The sequence below is a fragment of the Gossypium hirsutum genome, chromosome D11, assembly GCF_007990345.1.
Source record: "Gossypium hirsutum isolate 1008001.06 chromosome D11, Gossypium_hirsutum_v2.1, whole genome shotgun sequence".
NCBI classification, from domain to species: Eukaryota; Viridiplantae; Streptophyta; class Magnoliopsida; order Malvales; family Malvaceae; genus Gossypium; species Gossypium hirsutum.
In genome coordinates this window covers 71,536,896-71,551,292 of record NC_053447.1, presented here as the reverse complement: position 1 = coordinate 71,551,292, position 14,397 = coordinate 71,536,896, and the positions used below count along the sequence as shown (strand labels likewise).

At 34.5% G+C, this 14,397-nt stretch overlaps 1 protein-coding gene across 9 annotated transcripts; it reads right to left on the bottom strand.

Moving 5' to 3' along the window:
* Window positions 1–93: 93 nt before the first annotated feature.
* On the bottom strand, window positions 94–10,485 carry LOC107934577 (putative disease resistance protein RGA3). Of its 9 annotated transcripts, none has more exons than XR_005920855.1 (9): window positions 7,037–10,484; window positions 1,956–2,016; window positions 1,784–1,842; window positions 1,519–1,591; window positions 1,330–1,424; window positions 1,121–1,206; window positions 834–1,017; window positions 614–741; window positions 94–536 (listed from the first exon to the last, which is right to left on the bottom strand). XR_005920855.1 is itself a non-coding variant. In XM_041105197.1 (2 exons), exon 1 carries the CDS (start codon window positions 10,350–10,352, stop codon window positions 7,077–7,079), a length of 3,276 nt encoding a protein of 1,091 aa, XP_040961131.1. In that variant the 5' UTR covers window positions 10,353–10,485; the 3' UTR covers window positions 3,653–3,962; window positions 7,037–7,076. The 9 variants fall into 9 exon arrangements, 1 of the variants encoding a protein (XP_040961131.1); XR_005920852.1 differs by having other exon boundaries at window positions 1,787–1,842; XR_005920850.1 differs by lacking the exon at window positions 1,956–2,016 and having other exon boundaries at window positions 7,037–10,483.
* Between the last annotated feature and the right edge of the window lie 3,912 nt (window positions 10,486–14,397).

The following is a 14,397-nucleotide window of genomic DNA, read 5'->3' as shown; positions in this document are numbered from 1 at the left end:
CATTTAAACTACCCTGTGTTGGAACATTTTCTAGAATACTAAATGCAGAAATATGTTCTTTTGTGAGTTGGCACACATTGCACAAGTAAAGAGTAATAAAGTACCCAATTAGGTTGTTTATGCAGTTCGGAACTTGTCCTACATCTACATCTGCGGGGTTTTGCCCAGAGATAAATCCACTATAAACTTCAGAATACAAAAAAAAAAAAAATTTAGGCCCAATCCCTCGAACACTTGTTGCAACCCCACTCTTGTACAATTAAGTAAACTCTCTATCAAATCTACCTACTGTAAGTGAAAATTAACACTCGGAGGTTATAGCAATGGCACTCGATAATAGTTCCGTTCCTCACTATAAACATATGTGCTCCTTTAAATCCACACATCACCCTTGAAGCAAATCATCTATATATAAGCTCTAGGATCAATTAAGCTTTACATAAGCTCCATGTAACATGGAATAATAAATTATCAATGCAATATCTCCAGCAACTGACAATCATTGAAATAGGACTCTTCCAAAAGCAACAACGAACCTGGAAATGCCAATATAGAATTATGTTAAAATTTATGTATTTTAGACCAAGCAGTCTCCAAATGTAGAAACACTTACTGTTACTACAGCCAACTTTATATCATGTGCATAAATGGGGGGTAACCACAAACCCATTGTCTATGCTTTTCCAGTGCAAGCTTAACAAAGGGCCAGACATTGAGCATCATCATCATCATCATCATCATCTGTAATGGTAACAAATTCACATCCCCATTAGTGTTAATATATTGTTGTTCATCTATAAATAATGAAAGAATTTTATCAACCTCAACCTCACCACCAAATATTCTTGAGCAAGATCCTTCAAAATTCAAACAGCTAAAAGGGGTGCCCAGCATCAAAGAATATTGAGAAATATCCCCCTCCATTTTCATCAACCCTTAATCCCTAGCCCCTAATCAATTTACTTACTTGACAACTACATTGCGTGTTTAAGCTCTCTCCAACACGACTCCAAGAATCTGTCAATAGCATAGGTACCATATAAGCTAGTAATCATTTGGCATATATATAATTTATATCCGATCAATTGGAAATTATAATGAAACTGATGACATATATTACCATTTTTGTTTTGCTGGAATATTTTGGCAGATGAACAAATCGTAGTTGAAAGTATGGCCTCTGCTTCTTGTCATATATGCTATGCGCTACAAAAATTAGGACTAGATCAACAGAGGGACTCTTCGACAAAGAAATTGAGGATAAATCTACAAAATTTGTGTCGATCTTCAACAAAGAGAAAAAGAAAAAGAAAGAACAAATGTGCATACAGGGTAGGATTTCATGGGAGTACAATGCCATGGACAGATCAGCTCATGAAGAATGCATGTCCATTTTGTTTTTTGCCTCTTCCATTGAATTCATGCTGAAAAAGAAGAAGCTTAGTTACGGGGTTATATTACATCATTGAAATTGCGAGATTAATATTTTTTGAAAGTGTAAAGCAATTAAATAACTACCCCCCCTCTTTTTCTGCATGTAAATTCTTAAGGTTGTCAAATGCCTTTCATCAAAATAGACTCCAATGGGTTACTGCACAAATTAGCAAAACATTATGAAAGATGACAAATACAGAATTCACAAATTATCCATGAAATAAATCATCTATATATATGCTCCAATGTCTATTTTAAAGATTTTTTAGAATTAAATTATTAGAAGCCCTTAAATTGATGTATATGAAATGAGAGATATGAAAAGAAGCAGTAACGATGCGTAAATTACCACCTCTTTCTATGCATATAAATTATTGAAGTTGACAAATGCCTTTCCCCAATGGCTTACTGCATAAATTAGCAAAATATTATGAAAATGGTAGGATTAAAATAAAGGAATTTCAAATTATACAAGATGTGAAATGAATAATATTTTAACAAGGAAATTAACAGTATCCAACTTGAATGAAAATGGCATGAGAGCCCAGAGTTGGAGACTAAATATACTGTTGAAGCTGTGGCCTGCATTGCAACAAAGAACCAACAGCAACAAATTGGTCAAAAGACCAACAGCAGCAAATTGTACAATTTTAGCTGCTATACTGTTTTGTAGCAAAGAAATGGAGTTGGTTCAGTTATAAAATTATTTTTTTGAATATTTGTTCCTATGGAACTTAGCCTAAATCTTTGTAATGAGTTAGCTAAGTTAGTAGGAAAGATTGACTGATGTAATAGCTGGTATGCCAGCTTTCTTTTGTATACAAGTTGCTATATTTTTAGTAAGAATTAAGTAAGAGCAGTTAAATTAGTAGGTAACTGTCAAATACTTTTGTAACCTTCATATATTCAAAATTTGAATGAAATTATGATGACTTTCAGTCACAAATTTTCTGGCTGAGTTCTTTTCTTTTGTTTTTTCTTTCATTCGTTTTGCTTTCTTTGCTACTGCCATTTTATCCAACAAATGGTATCAAGAGCTTTCAGTCTTTGAGGGCCTTGGTTGTACACTGTCACTAAGCAAATTGTGTTTGAAACAAAAGAAGAAGAGGTTGTTTTGCTTGCTGAAAAATGAGTTTTACACTACCTCCTCCACCTGTCTTTGCTGGAGAAAATTACAACATCTGGGCAGTGAAAATGAAAACATACCTGCAGGCACACGACCTGTGGAATGTTGTTCTCAATGACACTGAGCCACCACCACTAAGAGCCAACCCGACTATAGCCCAGATTAGGCAGCACAATGAAGACTGTGCCAAGAAGTATAAGGCTATGTCGTGCCTTTAAAGTGGAGTTTCTGATATTATTTTCACAAGAATAATGGCTTGTGACACTCCAAAGCAGGCCTGGGACAAACTCAAGGAGGAGTTTCAGGGGTCTGACAAGACCAGGCAACAGCAACTGATCAACATGAGAAGAGATTTTGAAAATCTCAAAATGAAGGACTCAGAAACCATCAAGCAGTATGCTGACAGAATCATGACTACTGTCAACAATATAAGGCTGCTTGGGGAGGAATTTAGTGACCAAAGAGTGGTTGAGAAGGTCATAACAACCTTGCCAGAGAAGTATGAAGCAAAAATTTCTTCTCTGGAAGATTCAAGGGACTTGTCAACAATCCCTTTGACAGAGCTTATAAATGCTCTCTATGCTCAAGAGCAGAGAAGGGCAAATAGGCAGGAGGACCACCATGAAGGAGCTTTTCAGGCTAGAAGCAGAGAAAGCTCAAGTGCAAACTTAAATGCCAAAGGCAAGAAGCCCTGGACTGAGAAGAAGAAGAAAGAACCTGTCAAAAGGAAGTTCCCACCTTGTGTCCATTGTAAGAAGACTACTCATCTTGAGAAATACTGCTGGTACAGACCAGACATTCAATGTAGAGCCTGCAAGCAATTTGGCCACATTGAAAAGGTCTGTAAGAGCAAGCCAAAACCACAACCACAATTTCAAAGCCAAGCTCAAGCTGCAGAAGAGGTTGAATCACCAGAAGAGCATGTTTTTTCAGCATCATGCTTTGCAAGCTCGAGCAAAGTTAGTAAAATATGGTTGACAGTGGATGTACCCACCATATGGCTTCTGAGAAGAGTATATTTAAGGAGCTTGACACCACCTTCAAGTCCAAAGTCAAAATTGGCAATGGTGAGCTGCTGGAGGCAAAAGGGAAAGGCAAGGCCTTGATAAGCACTAAGTCAGGTATTAAAACCATTTCAGAGGTTCTCTATGTACCTGACATTGACCAAAACTTGCTAAGTGTTGGCCAGCTATTGGAGAAGGGTTACTTTCTGATTTTTGAAGGCAAAAACTGTTTGATCAAAAATGCTGCTGGTGAAGTGTTGACTACAGTGGCTATGCAAGACAGAACCTTCATTGTGGATGTGAATCAACTGCAAGCCAAGGCATACGCATCTCAGTCTGATGAGACAGACTTGTGGCACAGGAGGATGGGGCATGTGAACTACAATTCACTGAACATGCTGCACAAAATGGATTTGGTCAGTGATATGTCCAAAATTGAGCCAAAGGATGCTGTATGTGAGCTCTGTCAGCTAGGCAAACAGACCAGATTACCCTTTCCAGTCAACAAGGCATGGAGAGCACAAGGGAAGCTTCAGCTTATTCATACAGACATCTGTGGACAAATAAATACTACCTCCTTAAATGGCAGCAGGTACTTTGCACTCTTCATTGATGATTATTCAAGGTTCTGTTGGGTAAATTTTTTGAAGCATAAGTCAGATGTTTATGACTCTTTCTGCAAATTTAAAGCCTTGGTCGAAAACCAAGCAAATTGCAAACTAAAATGTTTGAGGTCTGACAATGGTTTTGAGTATGTATCTCAGAAGTTTCAAAAATTGTGTGATGATGCTGGAATTCAACACCAATTGACTACTGTGTACACACCACAGCAAAATGGTGTTTGTGAAAGGAAAAACAGAACAGTCCTTGATATGGCTAGGTGTTTGTTATTTGAGGCTAAAATGCCTAATGTTTTTTGGGCTGAAGCTGTGAATACAGCTATTTACCTGTTGAATAGGTTGCCAACTAATGCAGTCAAAGGAAAAACTCCCTTTGAAGCCTGGTTTGCACAGAAACCATCTGTCTCTCATCTGAAGGTATTTGGCTGTCTATGTTATGTGTTGGTACCTGAGAAGAGAAGAACCAAGTTGGACAGGAGGTCCATGCCTGGGGTGTTTGTTGGCTACAGCAATGTGAAGAAAGGATACAGAGTCTTTGATCCACTGACCAAGAAGGTTGTAATGAGCACAGATGTGAAATTCAGTGAAGCAAGTAGCTGGAAATGGGATGGAATTGAAGCAAATTTGCCTGATGGAGAAGAGATTGATGTTGATCTGCAGCAAGCTGAAAATGAAGAAGTAACTGAAAATGGCTATGATGATCAACCTGTTCAAGGCACCAGGACATTAACTGACATCTATGAGAGATGTACAGTAACTATAGTAGAGCCTTCATGTTTTGAAGAAGCTGCAAAAGAAAAATGCTGGCAGGATGCTATGGAAGCTGAATTTAAAATGATTCAGAAAAATGATACATGGGAGCTTGTAAACAGACCTGAAAACAGAAAAATTATAGGTGTAAAGTGGGTCTATAGAATTAAGAACAATGCAGATGGCTCTCTTAATAGACATAAGGCCAGACTGGTTGTTAAAGGTTATAGTCAGCAGCAAGGGGTTGATTTTTCTGAAACCTTTACACCTGTTGCAAGGTTGGATACTATCAGATTGCTGCTAGCTTTGGCAGCTCAAAAGCATTGGAAGGTGCATCATCTGGATGTTAAGTCAGCCTTTCTAAATGGCTTTCTTAATGAAGAAATATTCATTGAGCAACCTAAGGGTTTTAAGGTCACTGGTGAAGAACAGAAGGTCTACAAGCTGAAAAAGGCTTTGTATGGTCTAAAACAGGCTCCAAGGGCCTGGTATGAGAGGATTGATGGCTACTTAGCAATGCTCGGGTTCACAAAGAGTATCAGTGAGCCTACACTTTATGTTAAGAAGGATCAGGAGGAAACCTTGTTAATTGTTTCCTTGTATGTTGATGATCTGTTGGTTATTGGCTACAAAGATGAACTTATTGAAGACTTCAAGAAACAGATGCAACATGTCTTTGAGATGACTGACCTTGGTCTGATGACCTACTTTCTTGGCATGGAGATAAAACAAGGAAGTGATGGCATTTTCATAAGTCAGCAAACATTTACTTCCAAGGTGCTTGAAAAATTTTGCATGTTGAAATGCAAATCAGTCACTACACCAGTTGCATTGGGAGAAAAATTGTCAAGTGCCAGTGAACATGATCGAGTAGATGAGAAGGCATATAGAAGCTTAATTGGTTGTTTGCTTTATTTAACTGCAACTAGACCAGACATTGTCTATGCTGTTAGTCTACTTTCAAAGTTTATGCACTGCAGTAATGTGGCACATCTGAAGGCAGCAAAAAGAGTGTTAAGGTATGTCAAAGGAACCATCGATACTGGTGTGAAGTTTTGGAGGGCAAAGGAGCTGAAACTCGTAGGCTATTCTGATAGCGATTGGGCAGGGTCAGTTGATGACATGAGGAGCACTTCAGGTTATTTTTTCACCTTAGGCTCGAGTGTTTTCAGCTGGAGTTTGAAGAAGCAACAAACTGTTGCACAATCTACAGCAGAGGCTGAGTATATCTCAGCTGCAGCAGCTGTGAACCAAGCCATTTGGCTTAGGAAGATTTTGGATGATTTGAATGAAAGTCAAGTTCAGCCTACTGAGATTAGAGTGGATAATCAATCAGCTGTGGCCATAGCCAAGAATCCAGTCTTCCATGGTAAGACTAAACACTTCAAAATCAAATTCCATTTTGTTAGAGAAGCTGAGCAATCTAGGGAGGTTAGCTTAGTTCATTGCAGCTCAGAAATTCAGCTAGCTGACATTTTAACTAAACCATTGGGAGCCAACCGATTTAATGCTTTGAAGGAAAGGATTGGTGTTTGTTGCATACAGACCAAGGAGGAGTGTTGAAGCTGTGGCCTGCATTGCAACAAAGAACCAACAGCAACAAATTGGTCAAAAGACCAACAGCAGCAAATTGTACAATTTTAGCTGCTATACTGTTTTGTAGCAAAGAAATGGAGTTGGTTCAATTATAAAATTATTTTTTTGAATATTTGTTCCTATGGAACTTAGCCTAAATCTTTGTAATGAGTTAGCTAAGTTAGTAGGAAAGATTGACTGATGTAATAGCTGGTATGCCAGCTTTCTTTTGTATACAAGTTGCTATATTTTTAGTAAGAATTAAGTAAGAGTAGTTAAATTAGTAGGTAACTGTCAAATACTTTTGTAACCTTCATATATTCAAAATTTGAATGAAATTATGATGACTTTCAGTCACAAATTTTCTGGCTGAGTTCTTTTCTTTTGTTTTTTCTTTCATTCGTTTTGCTTTCTTTGCTACTGCCATTTTATCCAACATATACCACTCTAATTTTTATTTTTATTTTTTGGAAACAAATTATGGTGTTAAAAATAAATAAATAAATATATAGAAAGGACGGACCAACCTGATACCACCAAATGTGCCAATCTGCACCAATGTCCTCCCTACATCTTTCCTTCAGTTGGGGAATTTCTACTATTATTATGGATGTTTTTACACCGCCCCGGTAGATGCCGATACTTTGGAATGTTTTCCAGCGTTAGATATCGTAGGCTTGTATGATCTTCAAATATTTGGATGTCATCTTCTGATAGCTCCAGCTCCCTGCAGTTCGTTACTTCAAACTCTTCAAGGGAAGTGAGATGCTGGAACACAGGAATGGGTTTTTGGAGCACAGGGAGTGACCTCAATCCACTGCAATTACGAATTTCTAATGTTTTCAATTGAACAAGATGTTGAAACCCACGTGGGAGAGACACCAGCAGTGGAATTTTATCAATCATCAAACGAGAGAGATTCTTAAGGGGTTCCCATTGCATGCCCTCTAAATCAACCTTCTTGCAATCTCTAATCGTTAAACCTCTGAGGCTGGTGAGATGTTGCAGGTACTCATCTAGCATGTGAGTCTCCAGTTCCTTTAGATTCTCTACATGGAAAGATTTCAATTTGGAGAGCGGAAGAGAAGAGGTTGAACTTGATGGGGTCTTAGGATTCATGTTCATCTTCATAGTCTGCTTTAACGGCCTTGAACCGGTATTCACCAACTTTAACCAATCATCGAGTGAAGGATACAACGGCATTGAAGTCAGAGGGCAATTTTCAATCTTTAAACAGGAAAGACAAGGAAATGCCATAACTGTTGTGTCGTCCTCGTTGGAATCATCAATCGACCTTTTTCTCCACCAACTCTTCATATTTGGGCAATCCCGTAGGCAAAGATACTTAAGCGATGGGAAGAATGATTGTGGTTCTCCTTGACTTCCTTTTGGGCTATTATCATCCATGTACTCCAGCTCAGTTAAATCACAAATTACCAAATCTTGAAGACAAGGAAATTGAGCAAAGGACGGGAGATGTTTGAATTTACTACCAAGACCCCATATTTTAATATGGACGAGATTTGTGAGAAAAGAAATCCAACTTGGAAACTCAGCATCACCCCTCCATCCTTGAATACAGAGCTCCTTGAGATTAGGATGGGGCTGGAGGTCTTCAAGTGATTTGTCATCATGATCGTTGTCATCAAAATAAAAGCCCCATTCTAAAACCAACGATCTCAAATGTTGCTTCTCTTCCAAATTAGCAGCCTTAAACTTCTCTTTTGCATTTTTTACAAATCCCAAATTTCTTATTCTTAGCTCTCCCCTTAGGTTGTTAAGCCCTCTCAATTCACTTAGATCTGCACCGCCATGAGAACCATCTTTATCCACTACAAACATGCTTAACGTTTCAAGGGAACTCAATTTTCCTACTCCACGTGGCATATGAGTTAAGCCATTACAATCTTCACACCCAAGATGGGTAAGATTCACCAAATTTTCAATCTTCTTCGGCAATTCTTCAAGCTCCCAACACCGATCAAGTTTCAGCACTTGCAAATTTTGTATACTGCAAATACTCTTTGGGAGAATCTTAAGATCGCGATTGTGAGAAAGATCAAGGTACCTCAAATGCTTCAACTTATGAATGGAACGTGGAATCATCTTAAAATCTATATCATCCAATTTTAATAATCGCAAGCATCTACAATTTGCAATTATCAAATCCCAAGTTTCATCACTCAAAATTTGAATTCTAATGTTCGGAAAATGTAACAAAGTTCGCAACATATTTCCCTTCAATGAAGGAATTAATGAAGGATTAATTGATATGTGGCGACAATTTTCACCAACCTGACTTGCATGTCGCTCTAAATCTACAATACTACTCTCCCTCCCTGCTACTGATTCAGCTAGATCATGCATTGAATTATTCATTTTACATGATAGTTCTTCCGTCGAAAATCTTTCTCCTACCTCTTGAAAGAAACTTCTATCAACTAAATCATTAAAATACTCAAACCCGATCTCCTGAAGAGATTGACTTGGATTCAATTGCTTTATATAACCTTGTGCAATCCAAAATTGAACAAGAGTTTGTACATGAATTACATGATCTTTTGGATACAATCGGCAAAAAGCAAAGCAATGCTTCAAATGAGATGGGAGATGATTGTAGCTCAACCTAAGTGTAGGTAAAATTTCATCTTGATGTACAGACAGTCTAGCAAGTTCATTATCTTTGAAAGAACGCCACTCCTTTTCAGTTTCTTTGAAAAATAATGTACCCGCTATCGTCCTTATGACTAAGGGAACCCCACCACACCTTTCCAAAATCTGTTTCCCTATTTCAACAAAGACTGGATTTGTTGAGTTCTCAGATATTTGCCCAAATGCTATTTCTTTGAACAAAACCCAAGCATTGTCATCAGACAAAACTTTCAGAACATGAGGCTGACATGTACTAGTAATCTTTGCTACCTTCATAGAGCGAGTAGTTATTATTATCCTACTTCCTTTAGCCCCACCCATCAATAAATTCTTTAAGCTTAACCATGCTTCCCGCTCCTCATTCCAAATGTCATCCAAAACAAGCAAATATTTTTTCCCACCGATTTTTCCTCGAAGTTGGCTTTGCAATTGATCCATTTCGAGTTTTTGATTTAGTGCTTGGCCAGTGGCAGATTTGATAATGTTTTCTACAATTATTTTGACATCAAAAACATCTGAAACGCACACAAACATCATCAAGTCAAAATGATTTTTGACCATCTCATCATTATAGACAAACTGCGCCAAAGTAGTCTTCCCTAACCCTCCTAACCCAACAATTGGAATGATGTAAACATTTTCTTCACTTTCAAACTCTAACACGAGTTTTAAAAGAGCTGCTTTATCATCGTCCCTCCCTATTATGTTATCTTTAAAAGAGTGCGTTTGATGCCTCTTTTTGGTCATGAAAGAGGTTTCCATGGGGCGGTCACGCTCTACCAAATTGAACATCTTGGCCTCACTTCCGATCAAAGTTAGCCTCGCCTTAATGGCCTTAATTTGACGACCCATTTTGAGACTGTAAGCAAACTTGTTTGAGCTTGAGAAGAAAAGGCGTACCTCTTTCGTCAGCTTGCTCCCACCCAATAGATCTTTCCGGAAAGCTTCGGTAGAGAAATCATCAAGCAAGTCGTCGGCATCATAAAGTACATCTTTCAGCTTTTCAAGCCAATCTTTGACGTGATGGCCGGTCACAGATCGCTCTTCTGCGTCAAGAAGCACAGCCTTGATTGTGGAGACGGTGCTTTTGAGGTCGTCGAGGTCATCTTTGACATTCCACCGCAGTCCAATTTGAGAGAGAGTAAAGGAGCTCAATTTAGTAATAAGCTCTACGGTGAGGTCGAAAGCCATTGCTGGTTCAAACTGAAATCAAGCAAAACAGTGCTTGGTTATTGCAAGAGGAGGACTAAAATGAAAATGAATACACGCGGAGACTAATAATTTTTATAGATGTTAGCATCCACCCAGCAAGTAGTATAATTAAATGAAAATAATGTTGATTGATGGGAAATGTTTGACACAAATTTCTCAATGGGACAAAGTTGGGATGATCGGGTGCTCTGCACAATTACATCAACTTGGGCAAAATTGTCAGTCTCGATCCCTACAAATAATTGAAATTAATGAAAAAGATATGAGAGAAAAGAGAAGAAAGAGACAAATCCCATGGAATCCAAGGTGTTTATATTGAGGCCCATGCATTCGAGTCTTAAATTAAATATTTTATTTCTATTTGAGTTGGAATTAAGTTCGTAATTTAATTTAATAAGATAAAAATATATAATATATATTTCTAAACTCAAATTTAATTAGATCGATAATTCTAATTCAAACTGAACTCAATAATTATCGAATCGAATTTAAATTTATTTTTAGTTAAATTCATTTAACTTATTAACATTAAAATCTCATTTATGCCTCTCCCACCCATGAAATTTAGCTTCAATTTTTCCTTTTTGGTAACTTCGTAACAGTTATTATTATCATGTCTATAATTATATATAATGACAATTGTTACTATCCATTACTATTATACTTTACTCTTATTAATAATGTTTTTTATATTGATAAGTCTGTTAATTTTATTTGTTATTAATTTTTTTATATAATATTAAGAATAAAAATAAGGTAATATGGTTCGAATTTGTGTTAAATAAGTGTCTGATAAAAGCTTTAACCATCTCTCCATACTATTAGTGTAGAACTTCGATGACGAAAATCTTGAACACATAAACAACAATTTGAACAGAGAAAAGAAGCAATAGGACAAGGCTCAATTATCTTTCTATTCACCCCCTACTCTATGTGCAAATGAGTTTAAAGTAAATGAACCTCGAGATACATGAACCCCAGTGGCTATGAGCGTTTTACATTAACGAAAATAGTCCACTAAGAACTAAACAGAGTATAACAAGAAAATCAATTTTTATAAAAAAAATTCAGCAATATTATTTTATAGAACAATCTAAGAATGGTAAAATATGTAAGAATAGTAGAAAGAATTATTGAGAACCTTTTTTGGGTATATTTTTTAAATAAAATTCTACTCCTAATTATAGGAATTTAAGAGACATAACTTTTAATAGGTGATTTTTTCTAAAAGATATATAATTATTCAAGTTTGCTTGAATAGTTATAATTCTTTGTCAGGAATATAACTCATTATTATAGATAGTTATAATTCTTGATCAATAATCAAAAGATATAACTTTTGATTAATTACACGCTTTCATTTATACTTATTGAGACACTATACATAATTGAAAATTTTCCAAATATATACAAGTCAAGACATTTTTGCTATTAATAGTAGTAGCATTTAATTTTTCCTTAAAATATACATATATTTATTAGTAAAGGGTCGAAGTTTTTGATTTATTATTATTATTAAGGATAACTAAATTTATACATGAACTTTGGTTCAATGTGCAATTTGATACATGAATTTTAATTTGGTGCAATTATCCACATGAAACTTGAATTGTGGTTCATATATATACATGAAACTTTGATTTTAATTCAATTATATATTTTAAAAAAAATTAATACAGATATATATTATATTAAATTATTATAATTATTTGTGTATGTAATATATAAAAAATAAATTAAGAGAGGTTGATTTGGCATATCCCAAAATGCCAAAATGAGAGAAGTTGCCTATAAAAGAAAAAGTTAATTTCTTTTGGACTTAATATCAAGGGTGACTACAAATGTGGCACAGAGAGCTATTGAGGAGTTACATAATTTCTTTTGGACTTAAAATCAGGTGTGATTGCAAATTTTGGCTTTAATTTTGCAAAGAACATGTGGAGGGAGATATTGGGTTTATGTCAGTTTCATAGGGATGTGTTGTGATTAGGCTATTGTGGACTTGAATGGAAAATCATTACTTATATCATCATCAATATTGCTTACATCTATTTGATTAGGAGTGCATTTTAATTACTTTAATATACATAAATAGAATTCATTAAAATATTATTTCAAAATGTAGACTTGTAAAATTAAATTAGAGTTTATCATGAGTCAAGTTTAAGTATGATATTAATTCATTTTATATTTGTTTAAATTTAGTTTGAGTTAAAATATAAGTCTAAAATTTTGCTTTTAAGTTCGTCCAAATTTGTATGTGGTTAATTCATGTCCATTTTAGACCCACCATACTATTTTAAAAAAAAATAAAATATATTTATATTATTTTTAACTTGATATTTAATAATTATGTATATATTTTTATTGAAATTTTATATATAGTCATCTTAACATTATAATAGTATATAAATTTAATTTTTATTTGTTACAAATTACATAACATATAAAAATAACGTAATATAAAACCTTACAAACTAAAAAAATGGATCGGGCCAAACTTAGGCTTTAAATGTTCAATCTCAATCTCAATCCCAATTCATATTTTATGCATGCCTTTTTTTTCGGAAACCTATTTTTTAAAACTAATATATTTACCTAAACCCTCAAAATATTTTTAAATTTGACAAAAAAACCCTACCCATAAATAGGTCTAGATTGAACTAAATTTATTACACTCTTTCCCTTTTATTTCCCTATCATTTGGGTTAACAATACATATTTACTAAAACTTGATTGCTCCTATAGGGATTATTATATATTAAAATTTGACAATTATCTATTTTATTCATAACCAAGTTAAGAAATTGTCATTATAAATAGATGAATTTGAACTTAATGTCTTTAGTAGTTACTTTCTAAACACCTTCTATCAGTACAACATTTACAATTGAGTTCAAATATATATTTCACAATTAGTTTTAATCCCATCGTTACAATAGTCAACCTCAAATATGACAAAAAACTCTATACATTAAATTAATTTTTATGGTGAATTTATAAAAATAAATATCATGGGGCAACATGCACTTACGTATAAAGTATCATCAATATAAAATTTCTTATTTTGAAAAAAAAATATAATGACTTTTTAACTCTCTAACTTTACAAAAAAATTATTTTAGCTTTTTTTTTTATTATCTCTTTTAACCTTTAAATTTATATTTTTTGTCAAGTCACCTTAAAATGGTTGAAAAGGTTAACGTTTGTTAACTTTACTGACGTGACATACATATCGTATATACACGTGGATTACCATATGTATGTCATGTTAGTAATTAATTAATTTTTAAAAATTAAAAGGTATGATAAATATGTTTTTATAATTTAAATACTTTTTAAAATACTTTTTTTATATATTATTGAAATTTTAAATTTAAAAAAAAAGTAACTAACTGCTTACGTGGCAATTTAGTGTATGATTTATTTTACCTAGATATTATATTTTCCTTTTTTCTTTAAAAAAATTAATAATTAATAATTTCATAATAATGAGTAAATAAATGTAGCATTCTACCACTTGGTCCACTAGTTAGTGCCTGATTTATTTATTCAAAAAATAGGCTCAAAAATCCTTTTTTTTCTTAAAGTTAAAAGAAAATACAAAATTAAGGTTCACAAACATCAATTTTTTTAATTGATATGGTGCAACAACTTACATGGGCTTAATTGCAAATTTTTTAAAACATTTCACACACATTACGAGTTAATGCATCTAAGAAGTCCCCATATTATAGACTATATCAAATTAGTCCTTTTGTTATTAAATGAATCAATTTAGTTCCTACATTATTAAAAAGAATTAAATAGGATCAAATTGTAAAAGAGTTAACAATTTTTAGTCGGAAGGACATCGGTGCCGATTGGCATAAGCTTTTTGGTCCCATCAATACCATATTTTGTAAATTGAAGTTACTTTGTTACTTCATTTATCATTTTCTTTTGCTAATTTGTGCGGTAACCGATCCCTTTAATAGGGATGTTACAGAAACTCGCAAACTATGTCTACTTTCATGTGCGAGCT